The sequence below is a fragment of the Bombus flavifrons genome, chromosome 10, assembly GCF_040668555.2.
Source record: "Bombus flavifrons isolate JBK064 chromosome 10, iyBomFlav1_principal, whole genome shotgun sequence".
Taxonomy (NCBI): Eukaryota; Metazoa; Arthropoda; class Insecta; order Hymenoptera; family Apidae; genus Bombus; species Bombus flavifrons.
The window spans coordinates 14,627,092-14,647,548 of NC_138451.1; the positions used below are offsets into that span (position 1 = coordinate 14,627,092).

Sequence of the window (20,457 nt, forward strand, 5' to 3'; positions counted from 1 at the left end):
GAAAATCAGACGACTAAACTCGGCGACGAAGCTCAGCGACTCGAAAATTGTCGATATCGTAGAGATCGTCCAACAGAATTGGATGTCGAGGAAAGCATTGTAATTACGAAGTTGCAAAAAAGAAAAGAAAAAAAAGAGTTTGATTCGATGTACTTGGTCGTGTACGTACTCTCTGGACGACCGGCCGACTAGTCGATAGTGTGTAAAGGCACTAAACGATTCGCAAACATAAACTTACCAGCTGATAACGGGTCAGATCCTCCCTGTCTAACTTCCTTATAACAGTGATCACGCCTGATTTGTCACCGATCGCAAATTGACGCAGATCGTTTCCCGATACGATCGAGTACGACACCGGATCGTTCTCTGGGTCAACTGCCTATTAAACAGAGATCAAACCGAGTTAAAGACGCAAGTAAAAACGATTACTTTTGGATGAGATAAAGAAAGAAAATGTTAGAAAAAAAACGAAGAAAATGAAACGGGTAACGTTCGCTAGTTTCTTGTTAATCGCGTCCTATTTGGCAGCTTTACCGATAAAATCGACGCCAGTCCCGGCCAATACCGGTTACTCTTTCTTTTCAACGTGCTCTCGCTCTCTCGACAACGTTTACGAGTTAGCGTAAAACGAAGATGACCGTTAAAAGTAATTACGAACACTTACGGTAATCGTGGCGACCGTGGAATTAATGGACGCTCCCTCGCTGACTTGCACCTCGTATACCGGTTGCTGGAAGACGGGACTCCTGGTATTGGGTCCAGGAATCACGTTTACCTCGACGATCGTCTGTGAATATTTTCCACCCTTGTCAGTAGCTTGTACGGTAATGCTGAATTGTTCGCCTGCGTTCAGCTTTCTCACGGATTCGATTAGGCCGGTCTTCGGATCGATTTTAAATTTATGTAGTCCATTATTTGACACGTGATAGATGCTGTATGTTATTTCGGCATTCTCCCCTTCGTCATTATCCGTTGCCTCGACCTACATTATTCAACATCGGTCGGTCGAATTTTTCCAAGTCGTGGATATGAAATTTTCATCGTTTTCCGTTTTTCTTTTTCAATGTGAAACAAGTAGCCGAAAATAAAATTGCTTTCTATTAATATCGTGAAACTGGCGAGCCTACCTTTGTCACTACTTTCTTCGTTTCTCCAGCCTGAACGGTGATGGGAGCGATCATAGGAAGCATAGGTGCGTTGTCATTAACGTCGTTCAATATCACCACGAAGGATAATGGCGCAGAAGCAGCAACGCCCGTCTTTTCCCTGGCCACCACTTGAAACCGGAAACGACCAGGACTCGGAGGATCACGATCCAGATTCTCTTCGTTCACGACCAGTATACCGGAAGGATCGATCGCGAAGAAATTGGTGGTTAATTCGAAAGTGTAAGCTGGTTTCGGATCTTCGGGGCCCTAAACGCAACGTTATAAACAGATACGATGAAACAAGGCCTACTATAACACGCGAATTAAACCATACGAAGGTTTTATTTAACGCTACTTAATCGACGGCTATCTATATTCGTTTAGAAATCGCATGCTAATTACATATTTTCTACGCCTAATATATAGCTATTCACTTTGTTTACATGTTCTAGGATAGAAAGTAAAATTGTTTGCGTGCATCGATTATTAAACGGTATAGAAACGTAAAGCCATGCTACTCTATATTTGCATGTACACATCATCGTTTGACGGTATTCGATACGATCCACGAACTATCAGAATCCAAGCATAGACACTATTCGCTGACATGACGTCGCAACTTACGAATATCAAGGGAAAAGTTTCGCATACGTAGAACAGATCCAATCCTTTTTGTCATGTATTATCGATGCTTCGATACGATTGAACGTCAATGCCATTTTGACATAGTTTTGAAAGGATAATGGACATCGGCTAACGTAGAAAAAATCGAATAGCTGAATTTTGCTTTCCGCTTTGCCGCCCATTTTTAATTAGTTCTGAAATTGAATAACGAATAATTTTTCGTCGAATAAAATCGTTATTTCTTATCAGCGAATAAACTCTTGGCAAGCTATTCGTTATTCGAACAAAATTCGCCCAACTCTGCGCTTTTGCCGAAACGAAACGCACCAAGCGTGCGTCGATCTATTCCCGGACGATACTTGACATTTTTCACGAAACGAAGTAGAGTCGTCACGCGATGTAGTTTGTCTAAGAGTTTACGATCTTTCCTAGAAAAGAAGAAAACCGAGTTCCTCGATCGATCGAAGAGGTGGCAATTACTTTTGAAAGGAACGAAACATTTAGATATTCATTTTTCACTTTCTTCCTTTTATCGATTTTTCCTAGTTTTTTTTTTCTTTTTTTTTTTTTTTTTTTTTTAAGAGATCGATCCAACGGATAGGTAGGGGAACGTTATTCGTTAAGAACGAGGGAAATCAAAGCATCGGTGCATGACTGGCTGAACCGAGTCAGATCGATTTCGAAGATTAAACTTACCAAATCGGCGTCCGAAACGGTGAGTACGACAGGATTGCCTATTTTGTCGATAACCTTTGTTCCAATCGGGGCATTCTCATCGACGAAACCCTCTATGTTCGATGCTGTTATAATCGGGGGGTTACTGTCGACTGGCTTCACAGTGATGGTCAATTTCGCTGTGGCCGATCGTTTCGCTTCCGACACCTCCACAGCCTTCCGTCCAGTAAACAAACGAATAATTTTACTGTACGTTTACAAATACGTATTATATACGTATTATTATCTATTACACGTAACATTATATACGCGTTTGCCATCTCGTCCACATCCGCGGATACGAGAATGTTTAATAAACGTTACGTCACGACAACTCTTACCTTGATGATAATATCGAACTTCTTGGTAACCGTTGTGTCGACCGCCTTGATCTGCTTCACGGCGCCAGTGTTCGGGTTTATTTCGAAAAATTCTCGATAATTCGATGGATTGCCACTGAGAAACGAGTAATGAATGGGTGCGTTTATACTGTCCATATCAACCGCTTGTATTTTCTCCGGCGATATATTAAGTATCCCGGATAACACTCCACTCGATACCTGATGGAGAAAAAGGCACAATGTATAGAACCGGTCCGCCGATAGCTTAGAACGTTGTCGCGCGAGATTTCAGAGCAAAGAAATCGGTCGCGTATTAAAAAGCCAGGGTTGCACGTCGTCTTGTACTATACAATGCACGATAACGCATTAGCGCATTTGCGTCGCGTACGTCGAACCGTACGTGTACTCCGCGATCAAAAATTACGTTCGTTTGCCAATGTTCAGTTTCTAAGACCGACGATCGTCTATACGTTTACATCGACGTACATCAAAGCTTACTCGTTCGAAGTAGCCTCAATTTTCTCCAAGAAATCGTTATCTATCGCGAACTCGTAAAACGTAATAGTACCCATTATACCTTACGATTCTTCGCAATTTTCTAGACCTACCAAAGTTCCCTCGATTGTCGTACAATTTGGGCTATATAAGAACACGTACGAGATCTCTCGCTTAACATTTATATTTAACCAACGTTTTTGCAACGATATATGCGCTAAGTTTCAATCGGTCTTTTCGTACTTCTCCATGGCCCGTATCGAACCGAGGCTCGTTTCATATTCTATTACATCTTGTACGCGTAAACAGCCAATATATGTATGTACTTTATTCGCTTATTATCGTCCGACTACACCAAATTATAGGAAATTATTTGTTTAAAACAATTACAGGCCCTAGATTTCGGATCAAATAAATTTACTTACGGACGCCGAATATTCTGGATTAATGCAGGCGCCATCCAACAGCATACAACCTTGATAGATGAAGGAAGGATCTTGATCGTCGTCGTCTCTGATATTTACCGTCAACGTGGTGGTAGATGTGAACCTTTCGGATACGTTCCTTGCACGATCCTATCGACAAACAGTTTATCGTGTATCTTTTATCTCATCAATTTACCGATTAACATCACGGTCACGGTTGTACTTTTCAACGCGATGAAACCAATTTCTTTTGCCGTTCTCCGCAATAAGAAAGTAACGTATATACGTTAAAAAGCATCAACGACATCCAATCATAAAAAAATGCGATTCACATCAAAAGGCTTTTTTTTATTGAAATACGCTTCGTACTATGGATATTTCCTGTTTCCCACGAATTTGAACGAGCTCGAAGAGAATAATAAACGACTATCACATTAGAAGGGAATATAGCTGTGAATTATGTTGCGAGACCGAACGAACACAGAAATAAATAAAATTACTAAAAGTTATACGCTAACAAGTGAAATTACTACGATTACGCCATCGTCGATAATGACTACGTTATACACTCTTATTTCTTATTGCAACTTACTTCCAACTACACGTCTATATACGAATCCTCTTTTTCAATTTATATTTACAAATTTTTCATACTATTATATCGTTTCGAACAAAGCGTTTCATCGCGAGCCGAGTCAACGCGATTCCAACGCGCGGAAAAATATTCACGATAGTAGCTCCGTAGGATCCCGTTGCATATGTATATCAACGTGTCCATCAATGCCGATAATTCCGTGTAATTTCATGTCGACTCGATCGTCTAAAAGTACCAAGCAACTCGGTGGTCGAGCTTGTCCGATGCGAGCTAAACGCAACGGACCTACGCTCTCCTCTGCCGTTGGCTCGATTATTCTCGGATTATGAAAGTTCGATCGTCGCAAGTAAAACAAGAACGATCGTTCCGCCGTTCCTTGCGAATAGGCGAAAAGACAAGGGCGTCCTTATCTGCCAAGGCAACGTTTCGTACTAAAATCGAGTTTCAGCGAGAGACGAGAAGGCGAAACGCCCGCGGTTACGAGTTCCACTGGAACTCGAAGCCATCGTGATCCAGCACAGACTTTGTTACCGCTTCGTAAGAACTTTTCTCTTTCACTTTGCCCTTTGTTCGTTCTTTCCTCTTCCTCTTGTGTGTTGTAGCACCGTTTACGGGCGTGGCACCGATCGTCGTAACCGAGAGACAATCGTATCTGACGCCTTGGCGGTCAGACAAATATTTTTACGAGTTTAGTCGTCGATTTCCTTACCTCGTTGATAATCTTTTAATATCTAATCACGCTGAAGGAAGGAAAAAGCACGAGTGCACGGAACGCGACATTTACAGTCCAGAAGGTTTGTGTACTTGGCGGAAAGGAGGACAATACGTTGGAGAAGACGCGCAGCCAGCTGTTCCACGCGATATTCAAATGAGCCACACCTGTAGCAGCAGCTGTTGCAGCGATCCACGTTACCTTCGCGACCAGCAGAGAGATCGATCACGAGTTCAAGCAACTACGAAGATTCGCCGTGTTATCGTCTACACCTTCTAGATTTCACATATTCCTAACAATTTGTAATATACAGCGTTTTATACGCGACTCGAAATTCGCGTAAGCGCCACGGCAATTATTTTCAGACGAAGTAATTTCTTAATAAGCAGGTTTCGTATTTTCAGCCGTACGCTTACACACGCCATATGTCACGCCGATGTCAGTGTCGAAGTTAAACGATTCCGTTGAACGTAATCTATAAGTAAACGACCAACTTACACGCTTAGCGGTCAGCTCGCTCACCGTTGAAAAGGCGTTGACTCGTTGCCGTGCAAGTAACGCGACCGGCAACACTTTCACCGGATTTCCATCGAAGGTTCCATCGTCGATTTCGCGTGACGTTTACTTTTATTCTAAACGGTTCCAGCCGCTTTCGATCAAGTCCATCGTTTCAATTATAATTTTGAAATTTTTACGCAAGCCTGTACAAAGCCGCATATCGCTGCGCGTCGCAACGCGTTTGCCACATAATCGACACAAACGAGACGGGTGTCGCTCGACAGCCGTAGGAACAACGAATAGCGAACGAAGGAAGGGAAGAAAGCGATGGCTTTCTAAAACCGCTTCGGCATTCGAACGGTTGAAAGACATCGACGGTATAGGTACGATATCGTATTTTTGGAATAATCCGCAAAATGTAACGGCGCGTCGTGAAACGCATCTCGGTACGGTTCGATGATTTTATCGCTGAAACGCTGTCATTTCCTTTTACGAGTATCGCGCGGACGAGCGCTACGTACGAGTGTCGAATCTTCACAGAAATCTATCATCCATAGAGTCGCGTTTCGCGCGCGCGCCATCGTCCGCAGCGGCTTTGGGATTCGCACGGTGTTTCCTGTTTCCCGGAAACGTCCTATGCACGCTACACGTTTCGCGCAATACGCGCGCACACCAGTTGTTACACGCCTCGATAACGCCATTGCCTTGAATCGGGATTATCGTGTAATTTTATACCGCGTACATCAAGTTCGCGAACAGGCATCGTACTTACTCTCGCACGAGATTGCCCTCGTTGTTTTATCGGAGGTTTCAAACCCAGTCACGCCGCTATCTAGCCAATATTGCTGGCCGTTCGACGCGGAAGGAACCAATCCACGATCGGTAATCACTGTTTCGCGATCGCTGCTGCACCATGGCGTAGAAATCAACTGTTCGTCGTAACATTCGAGTCCAACGAACCAAACTGCCAATATAAACGATGCTGGTATTTCGTACTTGGTCGTATCCGAATAATTGGTCTCGGATATCTATCTAAATTATGTACGTCGACGTACGTGGAATTTCGATACATCTGCGACAGAGACCTGTTACACGAACGGAATCGAAAACGTTGATCGTCGTAATGGACATAACCGACCGTGGTTCCGCGATTTGCATAAACTTTTAATCGTCGGTGAAATCTGAACGCGTTCTGCATCTTTGGTGCCCAAAATGCGTAAAACTAACGTCGATAGATGCGCACGTACGCCAATGCGCCGACACTTGCTATATACGAGACGAGCGACTTCCCGTCACCACATTGTAGAAATCGTTCGTTTCACCAACACCCTCGCGTATATCCCTCTAATATTTAATATTCGCCATTAATCTCCGTTCCACGAACGATTCGTTGCTGACGGCACGTTTCGCGCGCAGCTCGACCACTCGCAATTACGCTCACTCGCGCTTCCACGAATTCGAAACGAAACGCCGAACTCTTTTCCTATTTTCAAACCTAGAGATACGGATCCGATGCTGCCATAACTAAACGTAGCTCCGGTGCTGTTCCCCCATTTTTCCCATTCAACGATAGAACGGTATATCGTTAGGTATATCGTTTACGAATATTCTATTATATCGAAAAAGAAGGGACGAAGCAAAGTTAGATGAATATTCGCTAAAGTTTAGAACGTTTTATCATTCGCGGCCTATCGGTCGTCGTTGCTAACAACGTCTATTTTATCGAACGCTTGCCAACCAGACTCGACTGACTTATCGTTAGCGTACAGTTTTTCCATTCGCTTGAAATACGTTCGCGGAATAAAAGACGTCGAGAAACGAGCGACATACGACGCGATTTCACTTTCGTCGACGCTTATACAGATAGATCTGATCGTGATTCGAATACGCATCTACCAAGCGACATAGTTTTTCACAGATTGCACGCGATCACGTTTCGCGTTCAACGATCACGAGGACGAGACACACAGGAGTAAATTTCACGTATTACAGGACGAATTTGCCGCGTTTACGATTTCCGGCAGTCAAACGAGAATGAAATTTCAAGCTTAGATTACGGCGCGTCGCGAGTCGAACGGTGACTAATACCGCGAGGCGAGGCTATCCTACCTTGCCCGGTTGCATCTGCAAACGTGCATACGCCAATGCATGTAAGTCCTGCCATATTCGCTACCTACCGAGTTCTACTCACGGATACCCGGTTGTAACGTGAGTTTCTTTGTTTGCCTAGTCCACGAGCCGCGCAACCGCTGACATTTACAAGACAACCATCGATCGATATTCTTTACGCACTTTATCCATCTTGATCGATACGGATATCGTGGAACGTCGGTTGAGTACTCGCTGCCGTGACCGGATAATTAAGACGATCGAGGTCGCGCATTTGTTATCGCACCAAGCTAAAGACAAGCCTGTCAGTTCAACGCGAGGTTCTAAGAACAAACCGTATAAATTGAGAAAATGTGCGTCGAACCTGTGAAAGATAGGATCGCCGATAGCTTCGCGGAAAGCAGAACTTAAAAGAAACAACGCAGCTTTAACGTTTTTAACGCAATTGAAATTCATTTCGTTCTATTTCGAGTTTATCCCGATAAAAGGTCTACGCAGCCTTGCTCCTGAAACCCATTTCTAATCCAAATGTACGACCGTTTATATTTTGTCTTATCTCGATCGAAATCGAGATCGGTTGCGATTCGGCAAAGGTTGCATTTTCTCCGTGACCTCGATATCCAATCCTGTATCAAAATGCCGGGGTGTTTCTAGCAACACCGCAAACATGCGAATAAGTAGCCCGAGATCAGCAGCAACGGTGTGGTAGCTAGAGAATTTGCGACGAATCTGTATCTCCGCTAGCGTATTTAGTCGCGAAATTAACAATGTCGACTCCGAGAAAGCGATATGCAAATATCTACAAGCGCTCGCTCTAATCGCTACCTTCTAATCTTGCTACGCGTGCCAAAGCTGCACATCCAACTGACGCGATATCGTGAAGGATACGTGCTGTGCTCCGTGTTCAACGACGCCATCCCTTTCCCTCTTTTTTCTTCGTGTTAAACGTATTATCGGACGGCAATTATCCGGTCGCTTTACAGCCAAGCTGGAAAAGTTAGATCGTTGTACCAAGCTCCGGTCCAACAAACCCATAGATTTTTATCTTTTCGTTATGATGCCAATGCATACGATACATAATACCGAATGTTCAGAAATAAATATCGTAGACATCGTTGCAGAAGCAAAGCGAAACTCTGTCTAAGTTGGAACGGTGAGCTTCTAATTGCTTATAACTACTTATTATTATAACGACGATTCGTAATCTCCTTAATATAGATTGTATCAAGCTCTTTTGACATTTCATAGATATCCGTTACTCGTTGAAAAATGGGCATATACGCACGTTGCACTTGCTAGACGTCGCGGCGTAGAAAGGAAAGGGAACTAAGAAGAAACCGAGGTACTGATTTTCGTATTATAGATATATTATAGATATATAGATATATAGAGATATATCCGATCGATTTATATAATTTTCGACGTATATATTTTTCGAAAGATAAACTATCGATACGAGGTGGCGAGCCGTAAAAACAGCGAGTGAAAAATCATAAACGTAACTGGGAAAGTATACGAGGAAAGAAATAGGAATATCAAAGCGAAGCTTCTTGGACAAAATAGACGAAATACCTAAGTAGAAACGATCGTCGAACGTGTTTTAGGACTTTGAAATGATGGAGAAAAGGGAATATTAAACATCCTCCTATTAGTTGCAAATAGCTGCTGCAACTGCGAGTATAATATATAGCTACATAAATGCGTTGATATTGCTATTGCTTTGACATTGGATAAAGCTTTCGGTAGGTTGGCAAGCGTTATTTTCGATTACCACCGGTGTTAGCAGCTAGCGTAACTATTCCAAATAACTTGGAAGCCGAGGGTATCGATGACGAGTGAAAATTACTTTAAAATTACCTGAAAATTAGATACTTGTGACGCGTAAATATTTGTTTGCTGCGATTACCGATCTTATCGGATCGCCAAAGAATAGGTACTTACCGATGCCAAAATAGCGACGAGGTATCGTTGCGTTCTTTCAAAATCCAGGGTACGGTTAACGGTTACTTGGCCTTGATGAGGTAAGTTAATGCTGAAATAACCGTATCCATCAGCCGTTGTTATTCTATTTCGACCAACTCCGTCATTGTTGCCAATGCCAGTTCCGTCACCAGGAGCGATCGAGTATTCCACGATGCCGTTCACACCGGCATCCGCGTCCACGGCCACCACGTTTTTGAAGATGGTCGAACCAACTGGCGTCAACTACGACCAAACCATACGCAATTCGATGGAATAGTTGCGTAAAAAATATTTTTCACAGTACAGCTATTAGTAGTCGGTAAATCAGCCAAACGAAATTATAGCGTACAGCTATTCCCACGACGTTACGTGAAAATAATTCGCAGAATTTGTCGTAGGATCGACTCGTGGCTTTTCGATAATCCTCGCGATAAAATCAGGCTATCGTGGCGCGAACCGCGAGCGAATACATTTTCGTGCTGGTTTTAGCTGATTACGAACAAATATCTCTGAGGTGGTGCGGTTGATTTTTGCGGTTACCACGACCGATTACCAACGGGAACGATTCGGCTTTCTCCGTTTCTCTTCTAGGAAAATCGGCCGGCTATTTGTGTCCATGGTAGATTAATTAGTTTAAACTCCTACGATTCTGCAATTGCGACCGATATGTCGTGTTACGGTGAAATTGAAAGTGCGAAGAAACTTTAACGAGACGAGAGAGACGAGATAATCGTCAGCCACTGTAGCTACAGAGATATCCTTTTTCTTCTTTCCTAATCGTATATCTGAATCTATGTATCTATCGAACGTAAGAAACCGGTGAATACAATGAAATACCTTCGTTGAATATACAAAACCGGATATAAAGATTTAATTAACTTTAGGATAACGTTGAATATTTGTATTTCTTATTCGGAATAATGCAGCTAATTATTTCAATGATAATCCTTATACCAACTATCTGTACTCGAGGTTTTTTACTACTCCTAACGGTTCGTTCGATTTTCTGCACTGGAAGAGCAATTATCAAGATTTCCCTGTCTGTTGCGTTCAATTATGTACGTACATACGTAAACACGTTATCGACATCGATCAATTAGTCCGTGCTTCAAGATAGTGGCTACCGTTTCGAAATCCGATCCTGCTTAATTCCAACAAAACCAATCACGAATAACGAACAAGCTGTTGCGCGAAAATAACGGTTACGAAAAAAAAAAAAAAAAACAAAACAAAAAGGAAAAAAACGGTGAAAACAACGGTATTGTTGTAAATTATTTCGTCGATAAGACCACGTACTTGGCTAAATTGTGAAATTTCATCGAATTCCAAATACCTATTCGACATCTATGCTCGATCGAAGGTATAAAAGTCTGCTTGTAATTACAAAACCACTTTATCTTACAGTGCGATAGCGCATCGACGATAAATTATATACCGCGCAACATCCATTAAACGCAAGTGAATTCAAATCAAACTCATTCATATTAATACGAATGGAAAACTTTAATAGAATCAACGTTAATACGACGGGATAAATAATTCACCGAGTTCATTCATAAAACACCGACAAGTATGCACGTAGAACGTATCGGTACTATACTATAAACACGTACACTGGAATCGTAGAATCAGCTATTTTTAAAATCGTTCGTCCAACTTCGTGGATCGTCGCATCTCAGCAAGAACCGATGGTTCGGGCTAGAAACGGGCTGCAAATTCGAACGCAAATTCGCAAATTATTTCACCGACCAACTACCAAACGAAAGAAACGAGGTTCGTGCTCGTCTGTCGTTTGTTCGTAAACGCGCTCGGAAATACCATTTGTTGCAACAATATCCCCAATACGCGATCGTGTCGCGTATAACGATCCGCGCGAACCGCTTAACGATCGAACGAGCCGTGGACAGTTTCGATGTACCGTTATGCGTTACCTCTACAGACGTAGCCCGATAGCATGCTTGTTCACCGTCGTAAAATGCAAGTTCATTAAAATAAGTATTAACGTGGAATCGAAGGGAGAGCAAACGCATGCCAGTGCGTGCCGTGGCATCTGGCTGGATCAACCGGTATTCGCGAGATGCGCGCCATTCCTATTATAACGGTCCGTTAGCGTAGAAAAGAAAAGGAATCCGCGCCACGAGAATTCTGCCGACTCTCCTCGTTTCTCTTTGACACGGTCGTGACGAAATTTCCGACGACCGCTACGTATCTGGTATAGATCGAAAGAGCGATCTACTTCTCCACCTGTTACCAGATAACTTGCCTACGAGATTTATCCTTCCAATACGTAATCAGTGGGATATTGGACGAGTGGTCGACAACTTGGATAATTTAATTGGTTCGTGGAGTCGGCACATCCAACTTTCCAATCTAGACGAACAGTTCCTGTTTACTTTCCGTTTAAAAAATTTCATTTAACCTTAGTTCTAGATAACGCGGAATTTAGATTTCCTTCCTGTCGCCGATCGATAATACAATGAAACAGATATTCCAACAGATAGACCGATTTTTCTAGTAACGCGCGTTACGCGCATCGTAATTAAAACGTAGTTTCTCGATTTCTATGAAATGCATATTTCTCATTCACAATACTACTCGCTCTCGTGGATCGTTCCTGTTACGCAATTGCATAGTATCAGCTCTATTAGTAATAGGTATCTATTTTTATCTTTAGTCGTCGTTATGTAAATCGTGAAACATCCATGTGTAGCTAACATCACGGATAAACCTATCGTTAGTAGCGCTTATACTAGGAAATCCGTCGATGCAATTTGCATTCGTAGTACTTTTAATTTCGACGGGAATTCCATCACGTAGCGGGTTCATCGACTCCGAAACATTTGCAATTTTAATATCGTCGAACCATTCGAACACGATACGCTTTAGAAACGACCGTGTCGCGTCGATTATTTTATCTTTCTTTCGTTATGGCGATTCCTTCGCTTTTCATTTAACGTCGCCATGCCTGTACGACGAGACTTTCTAAATCCTAAACTGTGATTCTAACGTAAGGCATTTATTTATTTCGTTACATTCTCGCGGATCACGATCGACCAAATCGTTCGAGCACGACCAACTCACCGATTTATCGTTCTTTGTCGATCGATAAATTTTTACCCAACTGGATGTCGGTAATTCGAAATTTCCTGAATATCATCTAATCGATTAACTTTGATCGAGTTGACTTTTCCTCTATATATACGTGACACGAACGCTGCGTGTATCAAATTTCACACCTTATCTTTCTCTAATCGCGTGTATTTTTAGTGGAATTTTTAGTGAAATTTTTAGTAGAATTTTTAGTAGAATTTAGTACTTGGACACCAATTTCTCTCGCTTGAAAAGATGGAATACTTTATGCCGACTTACCTCTGGCACCGTTGTCTCGTACGGCGTGTTAATGAATTTTGGCGCATTATCATTTATATCTGACACTCGCACAATCACCGGTATGGTCCGTTTCTTGTTCGTTTGCTTCACCGTACAGCTTAACTGGAAAGAGAACGAAAATTACCTTATACTAAATTACTGCATACATACAACGTTTCACGTTTTCACGTGTAAATATTCTGATACAAATATACCGACAAAGACCGTAGCTCCATGGTTAAATATACATGCTCTTTCAAATTTATTACCAACAACGCTCGATACAAAACGATGATTCTGCTACATCCTCGACATACCTACGTTAACGGTAATCGAGCCTAGCGTTAAAAGTTTTTACATTTCTTCGCACTAATCTTTATTATCGTATTGTCGGCACATCGTATTATCGAGTTAGATACTATACGGACAAACTTACGAAAAATTTTGATCGATACAAACGCTTTTACGATACCGTATATATATATATATATATAGGCTAACGACAAGTAATTGTAAGAAATCGACGCGAGAGTGCCATTCGCAGATAATTATCGATAAGACTGCTACAATTTGAATCGATCTTCCCTTCTCTACCGCTTACCAAACAAAGGCAAAGTGTACGCGGGATTTCCAAGCGACTGGATTTTATACGGTCAATTTGCGAAAACGGCAAATACGAGCAATCTCTGACGGAGAACGTTGTATCAGAACGCTGCTCTAGACCTTTCACATTCCTTGCACCACAGTGTCATAAGAGACGACGTGCATTGCCAGCTGCCGATATGGCTACAAAGAACGGCATCGTACACTATGCAATTTCAATTTACAAATTCAATAATAGTCTGATTTTCCTTCGGACGTTTGTACAGAGTTTACCGATTTTACACTACTTTTCCTACTAACAAACGTCAACGCGTCAAAGACTATATCTGAAACATAAGTATTCGATGGCAAAGAATTCGTTACTTTTCCCGATTTGATTATTTCGATTCTATGATCAAATTCTCTTGTCCTCCGCACCATGCTTACGCGCTATGAGCAATGCACGCGTCAGAGCTAAACGTTGGACGAAGCGTTCGTTAGAAACGAAAGATACTCAAGTTCCATCGCAAGCTGAACGTGATCGTTAAGAACAAACAGTCACCGTTAAATAACCGTTCAGAAGGTCGACGAAGCACACCGCGATAAAAACGAAACTGAGCGAAATTAGATGGACGGAAGGATCGTTGCTTCCGGTTTTGTCCCGGCTGGTAAGTTCGTTGCCTGCGAAGAGGAGCAAAAAATACCGGGGGCGAGTAACGAGATTCCTTTTCAAGAACGAAAGAGCGCTGTTCTCGAATCTCGCAGAGAATGCAACGAGACAGTGCCAAGCGTAGAAACTGTCGCGCTACCACCAGTTTCCGCGCAAAAACCTTTCGCGTCTCTCGAAACCAGAGTCGTCGTTTTTCAGCCGATCGACCGTGCATCGACCGTGCATCGACCGTGCATCGACCGTGTGTTATTTACGATAACGAGAATTTCTCCGCAAATCGTGCATTCGATCGCCGTCGTCATTAGCGATCGTCGAATCAAAGACTTTATCGTGCGTTTCTTAAACGGTCTCTTTATCCGATCGGTACGCGACACTTGGAGAATGACGGCAAAAATCAGATTCCAGATATCGAGTTGTTCGTCATCGAGTTCATCCTAACGGTGATCAAACGGTTTTTAAATGGATCCAGATAAGTTGTCAATTCGATGGGACCGATTACGAGTGAAATTAACTTTTTAACATTTATAACTTTGAAACGTCACGAATTTTTCACGAATATCTCGAATTATTTAGAAATAATTCGCTGTTTTATTCGCCCATTCCATAGATGGTAGGATCGGCAAACCTGATTATTATTATTATCGCAGATAAATGAGAATAAGAATAAACGAGAAAGAATTGTTTCATGCGAGCAAAGACTTCGGTAGCGCTTGTACCTAGCAAAAAATGAATCATCTCCACTAATCATCGGTCTAGTAATCTTTTCACGAGCAGCCAATAGTGCATTTGAAAAACACGTACGTGCTTGCTCGATCGATCGTTTCTGTTATCCAGGTTCGGAAACACGTCCAGTTACATGCTCGGAACGAATCGCAGAGAAATATACGTGGCTTTCTCGAGATAAACACTGCGACACACGAAGCGGGCGTAACTACCGATTACGTAACGCAAAACGCAGATAATAGATTCGACAAATTGAATTTCACACGACCGCGCTGAGCGCAAAAGTAGTAGCCTGCCTAATGTTCCGTTACGAAATCCATTCTGTCGAAAGTAAGCAAGTCTAGTAAGAATTTGTCTTACCTGAAAAACAACGTGCGATAGATTTTCATCGTCCCTATCCAGAGGATCCAACAGCTGCAGCTTCTTTCCATTCAATTTAAAACGAGGCTGTCTTCCAGGAAAGATCAACTCCAGCGTGGTCTCGTTATACGGATCGCCAGATACCGGAAGTTCCTCCGGCACGGTCTTCTGATCGGTCGCTGAAAAATGAAAATCCGTGAACCGCGATCGCTACAACGATCAACGTGCTAACGTGCTTTGTCCGGGAAGCATGACTAGTGGGTGTAACGTATTCGCGCGGTCGATTCCACAACTAGAATAGTACGGATAATACGGTAATTACGGAATTACGGATAATTACGGAATAGCAATAGATAATACGGTAGAATCACAGCCGTCTTCTACCCGAATGATACGAATAAAAGAAGGAGGCAATAGCGGATCCAAAAAGCTTACGAATACTTTTGGATCGATAAGAATCGACCAGAAGTTAACGGACCAGTTATTAAGATATTAAACTTTTAGAGGCTTACACATATGCGTAGTTCTTACAGCAGAAAATGCTTGATCGGCATAATCATTAAAATGGATATATACATCGAATATGAAAACGCATACGTATACAAATGTGAGAATAAATTTTTGCCGTTTAAATTACCGATAAAATTGATCTTAAAGACTATCCGATCAAGCATTTTTTACGCCTGTCTAGCGTAACAATTGTAAGCCGGTTAAATCTTGTTAGAAGAGAACGCGGCTACTACGTTAAAATCAGTAAGAGGCTACGAAATGACTTCCTCGTGTTCGCACTCCGGATAATTAACGTTATCTTGGCAAACTAGGCGCGATCTCGAGGACTCGAGCAATATCTCATTAGTGACATCCAGCGCTCCCTAATTGCATCGCGTCGATTCGCTTCCCTCGCTTCATTTCGCATAATTTCTTAACTAAGTTCGACATTTTATCCCGCGAAATTAATAGAGCATTAACTTTTCGCCTAATTACTCGATTACGAATTTTTTCCAATTTCTTTCAATCGAAAATGTTCGCTATTCTTTGTGTTTTGACGTTTTTACGTACGACGAATAGCAAATAATAAAGAAATAGCGAGAGAAAATAAGAACGATCAGCCGAGGAAATTTACTATTATTTCGCTAACATCGAGTAACGCGATCGTCTTGGCGTTAAACGTAAATTAAATTAAACGCAAACTTACCATCTCCCCTGCTCTCCTCGATGTCAAGAATAATATTCGATTGTCCTGACTCTACCTCGCACAAGCCTGCAACAAACGAAGAAAAGCCATTTATCGGATTAATATCTTCGTTGTAATATCTTACGTTTTAGGCACTACTTTCTCACTCCATGGCCAGATCCTTTACAACATTAGACAAAGTATCTATTCTTTGACAATGGAACGTTAGGTCGCTTGTCAACTTGGCTCACGTTATCTCACTAAACAGTCATATCTTCGACACCTAGTACGCGACTTGAATATCGACTTTCCAAACATTCGCGCAAACACCCTGCCGAGGTCCGTATCGAGCCATCGGCTCGGTCACAAATAATTACGCTAAGGCTAAATAACTGCCACCTTTATATGTTATGTCGTCACGAAGATACATTGCCGCGAACACGCATCTAAATACGCACGTGAATCAGGTCGGTTATCTTTACCTATCGATACGGTTTCGCTTCCATTTAGCGATCTAACATTCTTAGAAGATACGAATTGCTCGTTCCGTTGCTGCCAACTTGTATCGCTAGATTCGCATACGTTATGTATCTCCTTTAAACTTAATTTTACAGAGGTTGAGAACTTAGGAGAGAAGGCTGGAAGATCGTTTCCTTATCGGTTATACTAAAAGAAAAATGAAGCACGTATCACGGAAACGCCCATTAAAAACCAACTGGAATATTTACATCGTTGATCGTACATGGAAATTTCGTTGTAAATATCATTTTCATAAGCGTTTTACTAGAAAATTCCCTTGACCATTACGGTGAAAGTACGTTCATGTACGATAATCGTATCTTCGGTCTAACAGTTTTAAAACTTAGTAAGAGTCCTTCCCTCGAAGAATCGCTGGAGCAGGTGCAAGAAATCTGTCTGACCGGAAACGTGACTCAGCGACACAAAACGGCCGCTTTTGAGAAAAAGATTACGAGATTACCGCGGCTGTAGTCGCATGGACGACACAGCTTACAAGTCCCAGCTGTTGAAACGTCTTGCTGGCTCACCATTATTCTATTTTTAGGCGAATTAATCGAGTTGCACGGACGGTGGCATCTGAATCGCGACAATCTCGCGCACAATTTTACTTTGCAACAAGCTCTAAGAATTCAAAATGCATCGCGTTGAAACTGGTTTTGTAATTGTTATCGTTCGTACCGGCAACGGTAATTAATTGTACGTCTTGGCAGTTTTATCGGCTAAATTAAGCGATCAAACATTTATGTCATTAATGACACGTTGTTTTTACCACTTATATATAATACTTGTAATCCCTCGTAACACCGAATCACGAAACCGTTAATTCAATTAGTTGTACGTGTCCTATACTTGTAAAAGTATCGCGTACAGAACAGCTTGCACGAATTACGCGTTTTATTCGTCGAACAGATCGACGTTTCGCTCGTCTACAATCCCAAATGATTTGCAGGTAATACCATTCAAGCCTTCCATGTGCAAGCGTTAACCCTCTTACTTTTAGCAAAGGTTTCCGATCTTTCTACGGCTTAGGCAGCTTTATTAAAGAAAAAATATCTGAGAATTTATTCGACCGATTTGGGGATATCTATTTTTAATCTAACTAACGATAAGCGGTGAAAGAAGAGTAACAGAGGTGTTGATAGATAAAAATAGCCATCGTGCTCGAGACACAACTTCTTAAAGCATTTTATTTCATTTCTGTATAAGGTATCATTGCGACAACCATCGTACGGAAACTAGCAAATATTAGAAACGATCGATATTATTTTACGCGTGTTCGTTCGAGACTTCTTGATAAGCGAGACGGGCACGAGTGCATCACGAGTATTCTTATCCGACACTTCGCGACGAGATCGTGGAATCCGACGAGCTTTCATCGAAAGGTTAACGTCGAACGCTAATAGCCCCGGCGAACGAAGATGCGCCGCTCCTCTATCACGAAACTTACTCTCGCAATCGGTAAAACGCTAGATGACATTTACCTTCTCTTCCGTACGCGTTACCTACTTCGAGCCTTGAGCCAGTCTCGTATCCGAGCCGAATCTTCAAATGGATCGTTTTTTAATGGACACCTATCCAACAGAAACGTGCAGAAATCCTTTTGTCTTGCGCTCCGTGACGCGAGAGAGTCCTAAGATTGCCGTTACCGTTAAACGAAATCGCTCGAACATGGAAAACGGTGTTACGCTCGATAGGAGATGACCAAACGCCAAAATTATGCCGTTTCAGCTGAATTATGGCGTGTGCGCAGACGACGCAAACCGTACGTATTGCGTTGAAAATGTAAGTATCTTGCTGCTCTAAAGCGTCCTAAATGATATACCTACATATACGATATATTTCCTACGGCATACAATGTTCCATACGATGTAAGAAATAACGCAGAAAATAACGCAGAAAATAATGCACGATATTTACCCAGTGAATAGATTCTGCTCAAATCGAAATACGCATAACGATCGTCGTTTCGCTTCGAGTCCATGAAAGTTAAACGTTCTTCCGGATAAAAGGCAACCCAACGGCTATGCGACCGCTGTAATACATCCTCGAGGAATTCTTTTCACCGAAGAAACGTGTACACTATCGTCGGAACCTGGCCGTTTCGTGGAAAGTTGTTGCATTAGAAAGTGCATACTGAAGGAGCAGACCCATATCTCCGTTCCCTCTTTTAACAACATGCCGTACAATTTACGAATCGCAAGTTGAACCAGCATGAACAAAATTGTAATCGATAAAACAAGCCGTATCAAGCGTATCAAGCGTAGACACAACATAAGCAGAGGAAATAAAGAAAGAAAGAAAAACTGAAATAAAAGAAGGATTTTAAGAATTTATTTTAACTATTTTTAATAAGATTTTAACACGAATTTACAAAGACGTGCCGCTGGCAACTACGTCGCGAGCTTCGTTTAAAAGATATTCCAGTTGACAATCGATAATTTCCACTGATTTATCGAACGCATTTCCTCGAGTACGTACGGCTTTGCCATTAAGGCTGCATATCGATCTTATATGCCGTGCACATCGAGGCATTGACGTTTACGAAGGCTGGAGGCTACCAAATTGGCCGCAAGATCCGTGAGCTATGAGCGCCGAAGAACGCGATCAACCACTGTGTATACACGGCACACTCAGGTACAAAGTAGGCGCGACAGATGAACTCTTAAGACGGATAAAATGTACGATACAATAATTTCTCCGTCGCGATAATTTCGCCTAGATGGATAGAAAATATAGACGATTTCGAACAAGCGCACAACCGATCGCGGATATATCGATCGTTGTCGATACTAAAATTCAAAGGAACTGGAACGGATTTTTAAAAAGCAAACAACACCTGAGCGAAGTTTATCGGAGCCTGTCATGAACTTCCGTGCTAGACGGTTCGATCGCGACGGGTCGTTGAACATTGGAATGGACGAACTGTAGGTACGCTAGAAACCAGAGGCTTTAGACGGCACGTTACTATTTTACTACCGGACCGGTATTCGCGAGAGAAAGCTAGAACAAGAAAGGTACGTGCAAAAGCAAGTCTACGAGCACAACTTTGATTTTCATTGATAAATTTTCTCCAATAAATTTCTACGATTTTCCATGCTACTATTTATCGTAAATTTACTAAGAAACTTTTGTTATTCGCAAAATTCTCTTATACGAAACGTTGACTTTTTTTGAGTAGAACAAACAATGTACGCGGAATATAAACTTTAGTCGTCTTAAAGTATTAACTTAGTAGTTAATATTTTAGACGATTATACGGTATTTCCATTTACTAGAATGTTAATTCTATCCTTAAATAACACCTATCGTAACGTTGTAAAACTCTTATTATCGTGACCTTTTCTGGCAATACACCGGGTCTTCGACAATGCATTCTACCTAAAAATGTTTTCACACGTTCTCTGTTTGGTATATTTCATAGCTTTTTCCTAAATGGC

The 20,457-nt window shown here is 41.9% G+C and overlaps 1 protein-coding gene across 6 annotated transcripts in view; it reads right to left on the minus strand.

The window, feature by feature from the left end:
- The window catches only part of Cad99C (cadherin 99C), a 75,253-nt gene that overhangs the window by 6,479 nt on the left and 48,317 nt on the right, over positions 1-20,457 (minus strand). For 4 of the 6 annotated variants that reach the window (XM_069122485.1, XM_069122484.1, XM_069122483.1 and 1 more), the window contains exons 3-12: positions 16,523-16,588; positions 15,328-15,506; positions 12,993-13,115; positions 9,603-9,866; positions 3,748-3,897; positions 2,828-3,046; positions 2,469-2,663; positions 1,128-1,415; positions 665-982; positions 239-379 (exon numbers count right to left, since the gene is read on the minus strand). In XM_069122485.1, the coding sequence (XP_068978586.1) occupies positions 239-379; positions 665-982; positions 1,128-1,415; positions 2,469-2,663; positions 2,828-3,046; positions 3,748-3,897; positions 9,603-9,866; positions 12,993-13,115; positions 15,328-15,506; positions 16,523-16,588 (1,943 nt within the window). Of the gene's footprint in view, positions 1-238; positions 380-664; positions 983-1,127; positions 1,416-2,468; positions 2,664-2,827; positions 3,047-3,747; positions 3,898-5,051; positions 5,152-6,324; positions 6,818-9,602; positions 9,867-12,992; positions 13,116-15,327; positions 15,507-16,522; positions 16,589-20,457 lie in introns of those variants that run through there. The other 2 variants (XM_069122488.1, XM_069122489.1) reach the window with 2 other exon arrangements.